The sequence below is a fragment of the Galeopterus variegatus genome, unplaced genomic scaffold (genome assembly GCF_000696425.1).
Source record: "Galeopterus variegatus unplaced genomic scaffold, G_variegatus-3.0.2 Scaffold1379, whole genome shotgun sequence".
Lineage (NCBI taxonomy): Eukaryota > Metazoa > Chordata > Mammalia > Dermoptera > Cynocephalidae > Galeopterus > Galeopterus variegatus.
In genome coordinates this window covers 350201-365038 of record NW_007727490.1, presented here as the reverse complement: position 1 = coordinate 365038, position 14838 = coordinate 350201, and the positions used below count along the sequence as shown (strand labels likewise).

Below are 14838 nucleotides of genomic sequence, written 5' to 3'. Positions count from 1 at the left end.
GGAGGGTTGCGATCCCGTTGCCGGTCCCCGGTATGGGCGGCGCGACACGGAGGGTTGCGATCCCGTTACCGGTCAGTAAAAAAGACAAAAAAGGAAAAAAAAAAAAAAAGACATCTGTTTCAGTCCATTTTGTGCTGCTATCATAAAATACCTAAGACTGGGTAATTTATAAAGAATAGAAATTTATTTCTTACAGTCTGGAGGTTGGGAAGTCCAAGATCAAAGTGTTGTCATCTGGTAAAGGCCTTCTTGCTGTGTCCTCACATGACAGAAAGCAGAAGGGTAAAAGAGACCAATGATGTGTCCTCACATGGCAGAAGCATGGAAGAGCAAGCTAGCCGACTACTTCATGAGGCCTCTTTTATGAGGACCTTAATCCCATTCACGAGGGAGGAGCCCTGATGGCCTAATCACTTCTTTTTTTTTTTTTTATTCCTTTTTGTCTTTTTTACTGACCGGTAACGGGATCGCAACCCTCGGTGTTGTGCCGCCCGTACCGGGGACCGGCAACGGGATCGCAACCCTCGGTGTTGCACCCGCACCGCCCTCAGCCAGTGAGCGGGAACCGGTCTCCACATGGGATCGGAACCCTCGGAGGGAGCGCCGCCGTGCTCCCAAGCGGCGCACTCTCCAGTGCGCCACCGGGCCGGCCCCCTAATCACTTCTTAAAGTCCCCATCTCTTAATACTATCATGTTGGCCTCACCTGGATTTTGGAAGAGATATATTCAGACCATAGCAATAGCTTAACAATATTAAGTCTTCCAATCCATGACTTGGGATGTCTTTCTATTTATTTGTGTTTTCTTTAGTTTCTTTCAGCAACGTTTTATAGTTTTCAGTGTGCAAGTCTTTTGCCTCCTTGTTTATTTCTAAGTATTTTATTCTTTTTGATGTTACTGTAAATAATTTCTACTTTTAAATGCTTTAAAAAACCTTTGTAAAAATCTTTACATTTAATCCATTTGGTATTTGTTTTAGTTTATGGTGAGAAGTAAGCCATTATCTTTGATTTTCCTTTTTAATAGTAGAACAATTATCCTAGTGCCATGTATTGTATAACATTGCTGTTTCCCACAGTTTTGTGGTACTGTATTCATCATATACTAAATTACCTTTTTTGCTAGGGTCTTTTTCTGGGTTATTTATGCCGTATCACTCATTTATTTGTATTAGTTCCTATTTTCTGTTGCTTCTAACAGCATATCTGAAAATGGGTAATTTATAAAGAAAAGAAATTTATTTCTCACAGTTTTGTGTTGCTTTGCGTTGCTTCGTCCCCCACGGATTTGTCACACCACTTCCCCTGGGTGACGGAGATGCAAAAGATTACTCAAAGCCTATCTCTACTGAGCAGTGAGTGGCCCCGAAGTGGTTAATCTCCCTGGGAATGCTCAAGCGAGAGCCAACCCTTCCATTTGGGAAATTAACACTGAATTGGGGTTCTCTTCCTGCATTTATTTTCCAGACCAGGAAGTTAAAGGAAGAGACATAGGTGGGGTTATAGTTTAACAGTATAGGCTGGTAACTTTCAGTGAAACAAGCCAGACAACATTCCAGTGAGGCAATTAAGTGGTCCTGTCAACAACAGTTTGATCTTAGCAAACATTCCTTCCTATAGCAATTCTCAGTATCTTTACATAACAATCAGTAACTAGTCTGTCTTTCAGCCAGCAGCCTGCTGTGCCACAATCCTTATCTTACAACAGAGACTTATAGCCTGAGGGAAATTTCCAGTCCTCTGCAAGGTCAATATTTGAAACTGCAAGGCTTTGGAAAACCAGGCCCTGTGAAGTACATATGCTTTTTAGTACATTCCACAGTTTTGGAGGCTGGGAAGTTCAGGGTTGAGAGAGGCACATCTGGTGAGGTCCTTCTTTCTGGAGGGGACTCTCTGTAGAGTCCCAAGTTGTGGAGGGTGTCACATGGTGACTGGGAAAGAGTGTGTGCTAACGTGCTTTCTTCCTCTCCTTATGAAGCCAGTCTACTGTGATAACCCATTAATCCATGAATGGATCAATCCATTCATGAAAGCAGAGCCCTCATGATTCAGTCACCTCTTAAAGTTCCACATTTTGAATACCATACTGGGGATTAAGCTTCAACATGAGCTTTGGAGGGGACAAACATTCAAACTGTACCCCTGTTGATAACTGTAGTCCTCCTTAGAATGGAGTGCAGATAAATTCAGTCTTGGGAATGGGTACCCCAGTATGGTATTCAAAAATAGAAAGCCAAAGAAAGCCAAACATTTAAGGACATGAAAAGCAAGGAAAAGAGGCCAAATGGCTTGGCAACTAGTCTTCTACTCTATAATCCTGAATTTATCTGCACTCCATTCTAAGGAGGACTACAGTTATCAACAGGGGTACAGTTTGAATGTTTGTCCCCTCCAAAGCTCATGTTGAAGCTTAATCCCCAGGATTATAGAGTAGAAGACTAGTTGCCAAGCCATTTGGCCTCTTTTCCTTGCTTTTCATGTCCTTAAATGTTTGGCTTTCTTTGGCTTTCTATTTTGTTGTAAAACAACAAAACTGGAAGACAAGTGGTTGCTCCTTGTAAGATCATTAGCTTCCTCAGAGTCAGCTACATTTATTATATTATTTCTATTATACAGAACGATTGTGTTAACCTGGAGATTGGTGGGGGTCGTATCAGCTTAAGCCTTCTCAGGATAGTTCTTATTCTTTCATCTGGCAGAGAGTCGTTGGTTTGGTGGTGTACCTCTTATTTCCTTGGGAAAGAAGACAGTGAAACAACCCGTATACGTAAGTACCCTGGATGAAAGAGCTTAGAAAGGGGCTTTAGCTGAAGTCAGGTTTGAGTGATTTTCTAGTTTTATCCTAATCCAGTAACTTCATCATTTTCTTCCTCATCAATTGCTTCAACTGGTTGCCTCTCAGTTTACTTAAGAAGAGGTGCATTGTATTCTCTGTGTTTTTACTTGTTCATTCAATTAACAAAAATTTATGGAACCTTTCATTGCTAGGCACACTGCATTTCACTGGGGGTATAGAGATATTAACTAGACAAACACAAATTGCTATTTTCAAATTGCTCTCAGTCAGAGGCAGGTAAGTGAAACAATTGTTATGCAACGTATTAAGTGGTGTGATAGGGAGAGGGCTTTATGTAATTATATCAGAGGGGCACCTAATTCAGACTTGGGCCTCTCAGAAGAAATGACTTCTAAAGTAAGACCTTAAAGATGACTAACAGTAAGTCAGATGAAGGGAGTTGGGGAAGAGTATTTCACACAGAGAGAAAAGTCTGCCCAGAGGTGAAAGAGCATGTGGGATTCCTTATTAGGTTGAACAACGGTTTCTCAGTAGGGGCAGTGCTGACATTCTGGGCCAGATAATTCTGTTCTATGGGGGCAGCATTCCTGACCTATGGCCACTAGATGCTAGTAGCCCCACCCTCCACTTGTGGTAACTAAAGATGTTTCTAGACGGTTGTCAAATATCCTGGGGGCCAAAATCACCTGATTGAGAACCACAGGGTCTAAAACCATATAAAATTACTATCTTTGAAAGTCGAAATGGTAGAATATCAACAGTTCCATGTAGTTCAGCCTAATAGTTTGTGAGGTTTAGTAACAGTTGGGAGGAGTGGTAAGAGACGAGGTCGGCAAGGCAGTGAGCAAAGCAAGTCAGAAAGGCCTTGAGCCATCTGAAGAGAAACGCTGCTGCCTAGAGAAACTTTGTAGGTGAGCCTTCTAATATGATAAGCTGTCAGAAAACAGTGCCATTGTTTAATTTAATCACATTGTCTGTGTAGTGACTGATGTGGCCTGCTTTTCTTTCTCCCTCCTTTTTCCTTCGCTCTTTCCTATCTCTTCCTCTATCTTACTTTCTCCCTCTCTCTTTTTCAACACTTACTTAAACGTGTGTTATAATTTTTTAAGGTTGTAGATGTATGCAAAGGAATTATTAATGCAATTAAGGATCCAGATGCCAAAGGGAAAACCTTTGCTTTTGTTGGGTAAGTACCTGGAGTTTGACCGTAAAATTGTGCTGTCTGTTAAAATGAAGGTATCATAATGGTTTATAACAACAATAATTTCTAAATAAGATTTATTTGTTGCATTTTTACAGTATTAGAATCTCCTGAATGCTTACATTAAATCAGAATTTGGGGGAACCTGGGAATATGCTTTAATAAATGAGTTTTTGCCACCGAAGTCTGAGAACAACTGCCCTAGACTATTACATGTGAGGGTACTTCAAAAAGATTTTGGAAAAATAGAATTAAAAGATAATACAAATCTTTCCATAAACCTTTTGAAGTACCCTCGTATACTTAGTCCAGTGATCTGTAGAGATTGTTTTGTACTACTCCAGTGATTTTTTTTTTATATAAAAGGATATTGCTCTAAATTCCAAAACATAAACAAAATACTTTTACAGAGTGAGTATAGTTGCAAAATCAAATTAATTTTTTAGAGTAACAATTCCTCCAAAGGTTGAAAATGGCTGGTTTTGAGCACAATTACTAGTGCTGTGGAAGACTAAACACTTGTTATGTGCTTTCTTTGTTAAAATTTGCTCTCAGAAAAATGGGGCACAGTTAAGTTATATGACTTATCTGAAATTATTAAATCATGTCACAGCTAGAACCTCTTTGCTGAATTAACTAAAAGTTAAAAACTAACATTCAGTCTACCAAGTTGAGAAGTATCAAATTCACCTAATAAGTGGTCCAGAACCTTGTCATTCTGTGAATTAAACTAACGATACTTGGTGTTCTATAAAAGGTACAGATCTGATTCAACACTTAAGTGTTAGCCTAATTCCTAAGAAATATTTGCTTCTAGAGAAAATGACACTTTTCTCTCCACCCAAGAGGCATGGTTTATATATCCCCAGGATTCTGAATTCATATATTATTGAATTATGTCCCACTATTATTTTATTAATAAATTAGTTTAGTAAAGATTTTTTTTCAGTGCAACTAGCTGCTGTAAAATGTGTCTCTCTTTTGTTTCCCAATTTGGTACATTAGCACATAATCAGTTATGTACTCTAGGAAAATTATTCACTGAAAAACATATTCAGCGCAGGTTCCATAGAACACTAGACTCAAAAGACATGAGGCTCCAGTCAAGAGGCGCTTAGATGAGGATTCCAAGGAATAAATGAATAGAAATGGCTTTGTGAGCTTTGCTTGCTTGCTGCTCAGTGGAAGTGCTTTGGATAAGTTGGACATTTTCCTCTTGACATTTGTCCAGCTGCATAGTGTCTGCTAGGCTTCTGTAAGTCATTCTTGTTTGGCACAGTGATGAGAAAAGTCATACTCGACATGGCAATGTAGGCATTTTTCCTTGTGAAATTGTAGATAGACATCTATGCTTTTCTTTTTGTCTCTTCAGCCCCAGGAAAAAACTGCTTATTTCTCTGATATTTTGAGGCTAAGGCAGAGGCATAAGACCTTAGTTTTCCTCCTCGGTCTTTTGTAGTTATTAATTATATTACGTGGTCCATTCCATCTGTCATTCATTCATTAAATACCTATTGATACATACATATGCACACACACACACAACCATGAGAACTAATAAAACAAGTTCATCAAAATCACAGGGTACAAGATCAATAAAAATCAGTTTCTATACTAGCAAATGAACAACCTGAAAATAAAATTAAGAAAATAATTTTATTCACAGTAGTATCAAAAAAAAAAAAATAGACTACTTAGGCATAAATTTAACAAGAGACATGCAAAACCTGAAAACATTGCTAAGGGAGATTAAAGAATACCTAATAAATGATAAGATATTGCATGTCCATGAATTAGAAGAGTCAATATTATTAAAATGGCAATTTCCCTCAAATTAATGTTTAGATTCAACTCAATCCTATCAAGATTTTCACAAACTTTTTTTGCAGCAATTGAAAAATTGATTCTAAATTTATATGGTAATGCAAAACACTCACAATATCCAAAACCATTAAGCTTCCCAATCTTAACACTTACTCTAAAGCTGTAATTATCAAGGCAGTGTGGTACTGACATAAAAATAGACTTGTAGTTCAGTTAACCAGAACTGATAGTCCAGAAAGAAAACTTTATGGACAATTGATTTTTAACAAAGGTGCCATGGCACTTCAGTGGGGAAAGGATAGTCTTTCCACAGATGGTGTTGGGATATCCACATTAAAAAAAGATGAACGTAGACTCTTACCTCAAACTGTACATGAAAAAATTAACTCAAAATAATTCAGAGACCTAAATGTAAGAGCTAAAACTATAAAAATTTTGGAAGAAAAATAGGAAATCTTCTAGACCTTTGGTTAGGCAAAGATTTTTTAGCTATGACATCAAAAGCATAATCAGTAAGAGAAACAATAGATAAATTAGACAATCAAAATTAATAACATATCTATTTCAAAGGAAACCATTAAGAAAATGAAAAGACATGCCACAGACTAGGAGAAAATATTTGTTAACTACATATCTGATAAAGGACGAGTGTCCAGGCTGGCTGGTTGCTCAGTTGGTTAGAGCATGGTGCTGATAACACCTAGTATCCAGAATGAAGAACTCTTAAAATGAGAAGACAACCTAATTTAAAAAGTGAGCAAAAGATTTAAATAGACATTTCACCAAAGAAGGTATACTAATGGTTAACAAGCACATGAAAAGATGCTCAATATTATTAGTCATTAAGGAAAATGCTAATCAAAACCACAGTGAGGAGCCACTTCACAGATGGGTAACAGCAGATATTGTCAAGGATGTGGAAAAACAGGAACTTTCATACATCACTGGTGAGAATGTAAAATTGTACAGCCACTTTAGAAAATAACATGGCATCTCCTTGAAAAGTTAAATTTACCATGTGATCCAGCAATTTCACTTCTAGATATTTACCCAAGAGAAATGAAAATATGCTACACAAAGACCTAATAGCAGCATTAGCAGAAAAGTTAAAAATTGGAAACATCCCAAATATTCATCAACTGATGAATGGAAAAATAAAATGTGGCATATCCATATAATAGAATACTATTCAACAATAAAAAGGAATGAAATACTCACAGGTGTTACATGTATGAATGTTGAAGACATTGTGGCCAGTGAGAGAAACAGACCAAGAAGATCACATATTGTATGATTCCATTTGTGTGAAATATTCATAAAAGGCAAACCTAAGTAGATTAGTGGTTGCCTGAGCCTGGAAGTAAGAAATAGATCAACTGTAAATGGGCATGAGGGACTTTATTGGGGTAAGAAACAATGTTCTAAAACTGGATTATAGTGATGATTACACATCTCAGTAAATTTATGAAAAATCATTGAATTTTACACTTTAAATGGGTGAATTTTATAGTATATATATATATTTATATTATATCACAGTAGTGAATTGCATGGATAAAGTTTCTGCTTTTATGGAGCTTATAGATTAGTGGTGAGACATGTAAGTAATAATCAAGTAAAGTAATATAAAATAAATGACCAAAAAGGAGAATCCAGTGAATTAGGAAGAAAACCAGGAGGGAGTTGGCAATTGTATTGGATGCTGCCGAGAGGCTGAGGGAGTGGCAGCATGGAGATTCATGGTCATCTTAATGACTTTATGACCTTGTTGGAGCATTGGGACAATGAGCAGTTGGATTGCAGTGAGAATTGAATGGCGGGATAAGAAGTGGGGGCAGCAGGTAGGCAACTCTTTGGAAGTTTTGCTGTACAAGGGAGCAGAGGAAAGAGGTAGAGGCAGTTGGATTGCACTGAGAATTGAATGGCGGGATAAGAAGTGGAGGCAGCAGGTAGGCAACTCTTTGGAAGTTTTGCTGTACAAGGGAGCAGAGGAAAGAGGTAGAGAGATGGCAGTAGAAGATGAGTGTGCTGTCAGGGAGATCCCACCCTGGAGTAGGAAGATTGTAGAGCTTGTGTATGTTGATAAAAATGATCCAGGAAAGGGGTAGTTGGCAACTTAGGAGACAGGGGGAGTGAAAAAGGAGCAAAGTTCTTCAGGATTTGAGGGCAGTTGATTACAGAGTGCAGGTGAGTGCTTGGCCTCCATAGAAGGCAAAGATTCTTCATTTCAACAGGGAAAAGAAGGCAAGGATATATATGCAGGTGCAGGTAAGTTTGGTTATGGGAATGTTAGGGAATATCTTTTCTCATTGGAATGTGAGGTGATCATAAGCTAACACGCAGGATGAGGTGGGTCAGAAAAGTATATGGGAAATTTGAGGACAGAGGAGAAGATAGGAAGTGTTCCCTGGGAGAATAGGAAAGAGCATTTCCTTGGAGAGCATAGTAGGATTGCCAAGCAGAACTGAGCGTTCCATCTGAAATTACTGATCAATAATATAATGTGAAGTCCGTCAGCTCAGTTGTGTGTTCTCTACAACTTTGTGTTGCGGGGGCTTCAGGCCCAGAGAAGGCAGATAATTTGGATTAACTAGAGTAAGGGTTTTGCTGGACAAGTAGAGTGGAAAGGGAACTGGGAGACCAGGTTTTGCTGGGGATATTTGCAGGGGCATGACTCTAATGCTGAACCATGACGTCTAAGCTGAGGAAGACGCAGCCTTCAGTGTACCTTTCTCTGTGAGCAAGGGCACTTAAAGCTAGTCTTCTAGTCACACTGAATGGAACACAAAGTGCTTTAGGAACAGCTGAAGAGGCAACATTACATATAGTTAGTTTACCCATGATATCAGTTTTGCCTGTCATAAAAACTCAAGTTGTTCATGGCGTAGCATGTGTTATATGTCCTGCAATGACCGTTACAAATCCTTCTGGAATTGGAAGGAAGCTATTTAAGGGCTTTGTCTGATATTTCCCCTAGCTGACATTTTCATGTCGTGTGTGTGTGTGTGTGTGTGTGTGTGTGTGTGTTTTGTTTTTGTAAGATAGGTCAAAATAATGAGATTCTCACTGAATTACCTTCATTCAGCTCTCAGCTATCATAGATTTTCTGAGGTAAAAGGGATTAAGAAAATGGGTCAAGAGATATTAAAATGTATTATAGGTGATGATACACTTGATTTTAGCCAAAAGGCTGAGAAGTGATTATAAATGTTGATAGTTATTAAAGATAATTTATACTGGTACAAAATTATTCAGACCAATGGAATAGAACAGAAAGTCCAGAAACACAAGGAAGAATATAATATGTGATAAGGGTGATATTTCGATATATTGAGAGAAGGTTGATTCCGTAAATGATTCAGTAAGTGCTGTCGAAGCAATTGGCTTACATCTAGGGAAAAATATAATTACATCTTTATATTGTGTACAAAAATATGTCACAGAAGTAATTTATTTTATGGTTAAAAAAACTTAAATGTATTAGACAAAATATGTAAAAATTTATGTCACTGTCAGAGGGATTTTCTAAATATGAAACCAAATCATAAAGGAAAGGAAATTTGTTGTTTTGATTAATGAAAATGTTTAAACTTTTATATGACACAAAACACCATAAACAACATTAAAAGGCAAAATATAAACAATAAAATATATTTCTAACTATACCACTAAAATACGAAGAATTCTTGCAAATCATTGTTATGGACAGGGACCCCAGGAGGAAAGAAAAGTGTGAATGACAAAAAATACATGAAGAAAAAGTTAATCTCTTGTATTCAAGAAATACTAATTAAAACACTGAGATACCTTTTTTACCTAACAGATTGGCAAAATTTTGTTTGTTTGTTATGAATCAAAACTTATTTTTGGTGAGGGGACATTCCTATCAGCCTTTTAAGTAAATTGATAAAACCATTTTGTAAGGCACTTTAGAAGTATTCAATAAAAGCCTTAAAACTTCAAATTATACTTTGACCCAGTTCCTAAAGAGGCAACATTACATATAGTTTACCCATGAAATATGTTTTAGAAATATATTCTAAATTCATATCATGGATAAGTACAAATATTTGCTACAAGAATGTTCATTAAAACATTATTTTATAAAATAAAATGGTTTTTAATAGCTTAAATATCCCAAAACTGAAAATTGATAATTATGATTACATGCAATGCAATGTGTACAGTCATTAAACATGCAATAGAATATTTATTCAAACTGAAAATTGATAAATAATTATGATTACATGCAATGCAATGTGTACAGTCATTAAACATGCAATAGAATATTTATTGACATAGAAAGATGATTGTGATGTAATGTTAAATGAGAAAGACATCACATAATAGGATGTAATCTTATATTTATGGAAACAAAAAATAAGTGTACGTAAGGGAATGAGAAAGATGTATGTCAAATATATTAACTTTAGCTTTATTATCAAATATATTATCTTTATCTTTATCTTCTGGCATTATGGGTGATTTTTCTTTGTCCTAATCTGCATTTACCACAGTGCATATATGCTTCCTTTTTCATAAGAAAAATGTTACTTGTTAACTTAAAAAAGGAAATTTATGAGAAGAAAATAATTTGAAGAACTATGTATTTTCTTTGTATAGGCCAAATCGATACCTCCTCTTGGACCTGGTGCGGTACATCTTTGCTATGGCTCACAGACCCTTCCTCCCATACCCCATGCCACATTTTGCCTATCAGTAAGTAACATGCTTTTATGTGCTTTTAAAAAGAGCTAACTTGATTCACCTGTTCCTGATGCCCTCTGTTCGGGCTATAGGGAGTGTATTCGTTACACTGAAGGGCCAGTCCCCGAGTCTCTAACTGGGAGGTGCTCCCAGTGTCATCACTTTAGTCTAGGGAAGAATCAGAGTTGTCTGAGATGGGGAAATGTAGATTAGTGCAAACAAAAAAACCCCGCGATATATATTGGGACATTAAGTCTACAATTTTTCAAATTCTCTAATTAAAAACCACTGGGTTAAACCACTCTAATTAAAAACCCAGCGGTTTTTAATTTGGAGAAGTGTTTTGCTTGGTAGATTGTGTATGGAAGCAATCAAGTTTCCCTGTGTTTCATGCCACTCACCCACAAGTGGGCCCTGTATTCATTTTCTGTTGCTTATAACAGAATACCTGAAACTGGGCAATTTATAAGAAAACAAAATTTATTTCTTACAGTTTTGGAGGCTAAGTCTGTGGTCCGGGGGGTACATCTGGGGAGGGCCGTCTTGGTGGGGGCTCCCTGTGGGGTCCCCTGGTGACATAGGCAATCATATGGTGAGAATGGCCAGAGCTCTTTCATGCGCTCTCCTTATAAAGCCGCCAGTCCATGCCCACGGTAGCTCCTTACTCCACGGATGGATTAATCCCTTCACGAGGGCACACACCTAATGACTTAATCGCCTCTCAAAGGCCCCATCCTCCCAAAGGATTTCCCACCCTCATACCACTGTTACAGTGGGGATCAAGTTTTCATCACATGAACTTTTGGGGACATTCGACCCATCACTGCCCCCTTTTTGCTAAACCAGGCTGATCATGTAGTTGGAGCCAGGCTGATTCAGACTTAGCCTTGCAAGGGCCTCCTCTTCTTTCCCTGTTTCTTGGTTCACTGCTTCCCTTTGTGGGTTTAAAATCTTGGACTTACCATGTCACACCCTAGTGGTCTGGTCAGAGAGACTTTCACATCCCGTTTGCCAGAGACTGATTTATAGACCACCATGGCAATTCACTCCTTCGTTCTCTTGTTCATTCATTCTTTCAAAAAATATTTATTGAATGCCTACCATGAATTCAGAGTATTCTGTTTTTCAGGCCATTTACTTCTCATTTAATACAGTGACTCTATGAAGCAGGTAGGGAGAGTGTGTGGAGTGAGAGGGGCAGGGCTACACAAGCGTGAGGAACACTTCCTGTGAAAGGACCAGCACAGTAGGGCCAGCCCCATGGCTCACTCGGGAGAGTTGGCGCTGGGAGCACCAAGGCCGCGGGTTTGGATCCTGTATAGGGATGGCCGGTGTGCTCACTGGCTGAGCATGGTGTGGACGACACCAAGCCGAGGGTTGTGATCCGCCTACTGTTCAAAAAAAAAAAATAGAGGACCAGCACAGTAAGAAAAACTTACCAAGGAGGCTAAAATAGAGTGATTAGACACTTAACTGGAAAATGAACAGTTTGGAAGCCTAGATACCAAAGGGAAGGGAGTGTTTTAAAGAGAGAATGGATGTTTTCAGAAGGGAAACACTGCTGTTTTGTTCCCATCTGTATATCTAGCACCTAGAACAATGCCTGGCACACAGTAGTCACTCTGTTAATATTTAGGGAATGACAAAAAAAGTATTCATAAGTGGCTAGTAAGGTCATTTGTGCTGGTGACTTCAGTGCAGTGGAGGGCATGTAAGCCAGATTGCAGTGAGGAGCTTTCATGGTTGCACATGAAATGGAGAGTTATATGGGACTGACATGCCATAAAATGGAGAGTTATAGATGGAGTTGGCATATGCACATGGCATGGCCCACTGAAGACATTAAAATAGAGACTGGAAATAATCTGTTAGTGTAGAACCAGAATTTAATAAACCAGAAGTTTATTAAGCTGTGTTAGTGCAGTCAATTACTTTTTTCTGCCATTGGGACAGGTTGGCTGGAATCTGAGGCTTTGTGCGGAGAAGTTCTGACTAGTCTTCAGTTTCCTTTCTCATTATTTACACCATCCATTCGAATGATGTTTTCCAGTGTTTTGAAAAGCTGCAGAACGCTGTGTTCAATGAATTTTTACGTAAAGGCCTACTAGGCAAGTCAGATGCAAGCAGTGCTGGTCTGGTTGTAGTGGTGGATGGGAGAACATATACCTCCGACCCCTGGCTCCCAAGCTCTGTGGGGACCCCGAGGAATTCCTAGGGTTCCCCAGACACTAGTTTAAAACCCACTGCCCCAAGGCTACTTAGGAGGGAAGCTCAGATGACACCTGAGGAAAACCTTGAGTTTTCATTAGCGGGGAAGAGACGGCTGTAATCAAGAGAGGTAGCCCCTCTCATCCTATTTTATATTCTCTTCCTGACTCAAATCATAGATCATAGGCTTCTCCTTACTTTGGGCTTGTTTGTCCCCAGGGGTTCCTGTTTTAAGGATTTCATTTTATATTTTGAACACATTCAGCTTGCATACAGTATCCTTGACAGCAGTGTATTTGAATGCCTGAAGCTTAGATTGGATTGCATTACATAGACATCATTGCAGTTTGGATCTTTTTTGTTTGCTTTGTTGTTTGTTGGCTTTATTTTGTCCTAGTTTTTAGTTTTTAATGTCTCTTCTCTCTTTGGAGGAGAATAAGGTGTGTCAGCAGTTATAGCACTCGGCTGGGTGGGCTTGAAAGGAAAGTGACTAAAAAGCAGAGGTAGTCTCACAGGCAGTGGTGCCAGGATGTGGATTATTTTCTTAAAAAAAAAAAAATCCGTGAATTCCTGTTTCTACAGCAGCCTCTCTTCCTGTGGTTCTTATAGGCTATCTTACGTATTGGGCATAGAAATGTTCATCACTTGTGCTGTGTATATTCCTTTTTCCAGATTGTTGGGAAGACTCTTTGAAATTAACCCATTTGAGCCCAGGATAACGAGGGATAAAGTGGAGCGGGTGAGTATGAATGTGTAAAACATCTGTCTGGGCAGAGAGCTGCAGGGACAGGAAGTGAGAATTTATTTTTGTTTACTTGCTTGGATTATTTCCATGCTCTTGTCTGTGTGATGCTTCATCTACTCATGCACTGAAACTCATCTACTCGCCTCCTTCTCTAGGGTGCGGTTCCTCCATTATCTTCTCTCTGATGTTATCAGTTTTTCTTTTTCTGCTGAATCATTCCCATCTGCATACAAGCATGCCTAATAGCTCCCCAGACCTTTTTTTTAAAGGCCAAACCCTCTCTTCCTCCCATATCCCTTCTACCCAATTCCCTGTTTTTCTGTGCCCCTTTACATCATAACTGCTCAGAAGAGCTGTCTGTACCTGCTGGCGACAGCTTCTTACCTCATTCTTTCTTTAACCCACTACAATCAGGCTTGTATCCTTATCTCTTCCCTAACAGTACTCTTTCCATGGCCACCCATGATCTCCGTACTGCCAATCCAGTAGTCGTTGCTTTGTCAGAGGGGACCCTTCTGTCCTTTTTGACAACCTGTCTTTCCATCTGCATTCTGGCTCAGTACACATTCTCTAGTGTTGCCTCCTCTTTCGAGGCTGTAATTTTCAGTCTCACTTCATCCCATGCTCCAGCCCTAAATCCTCCACCCTGCTGCCTGCTTCAGACTTATATTCAACTATTTAGATATATTATAGTCATCTGCAATGTAACATGTCTATAGTAGAACTACAAACATGCTTCGCTCCTAGGCTCTCTCATCTCAACGATAGTCCTATTCTCTATTCCTTGAGCCAAAAATCTAGTAATCTCCTTGGATGTTTTTCCTTTGCCAGTCTAGATCTAAACTAGCACTGTCCAGAAGGACTTTCTACAGTGATGGAAGTGTTCTGTATCAGTACGAGTATGTAGTCACAAGCAACATGTGGTTCTTGAGCACTTGGAATGTGGCTGGTGTGACTGCAGAAGTAAAATTGGAATTTTATTTGATTTTAATTAATTGGAAAATTAATTTCAATCACCACGTTTGGCTAGTAGCTTCTGTGTTAGACAGCACAGATCTAGACCATCAGCAAGTATTCAGACAACCCTCAAAATATATGCCAGACCTTTCTACTCCCTGTTTTTACCTTTTTGTTTAGCTTTTTTTTTTTTTTCTTTCCTTTTTGTCTTTTTTTTTTTCGTGTCCGGCAACGGACCGCAACCCTCAGTGTCGCGCCCGTACCGGACCAGGACCGGCAACGGGATCGCAACCCTTGGTGCCGCGCCCGCCCCTCACTCAGCCAGTGAGCGGGAACCGGTCTGTATGTGGGATCCGAACCCTCGGCGGGGGCGCCGCCACACTCCCCAGGCAGCTCACT

General features: G+C 39.0%; 1 protein-coding gene across 1 annotated transcript in view; it reads left to right on the top strand.

Annotated features, from left to right (window-relative positions):
- NDUFA9 (NADH dehydrogenase (ubiquinone) 1 alpha subcomplex, 9, 39kDa) overlaps positions 1–14838 on the top strand; it is a 37446-nt gene that overhangs the window by 20244 nt on the left and 2364 nt on the right. The window contains exons 7-10 of the mRNA XM_008576636.1: positions 2700–2767; positions 3907–3983; positions 10446–10541; positions 13410–13476. Coding sequence (XP_008574858.1) covers positions 2700–2767; positions 3907–3983; positions 10446–10541; positions 13410–13476 — 308 coding nt within the window. The remainder of the gene's footprint in view (positions 1–2699; positions 2768–3906; positions 3984–10445; positions 10542–13409; positions 13477–14838) is intronic.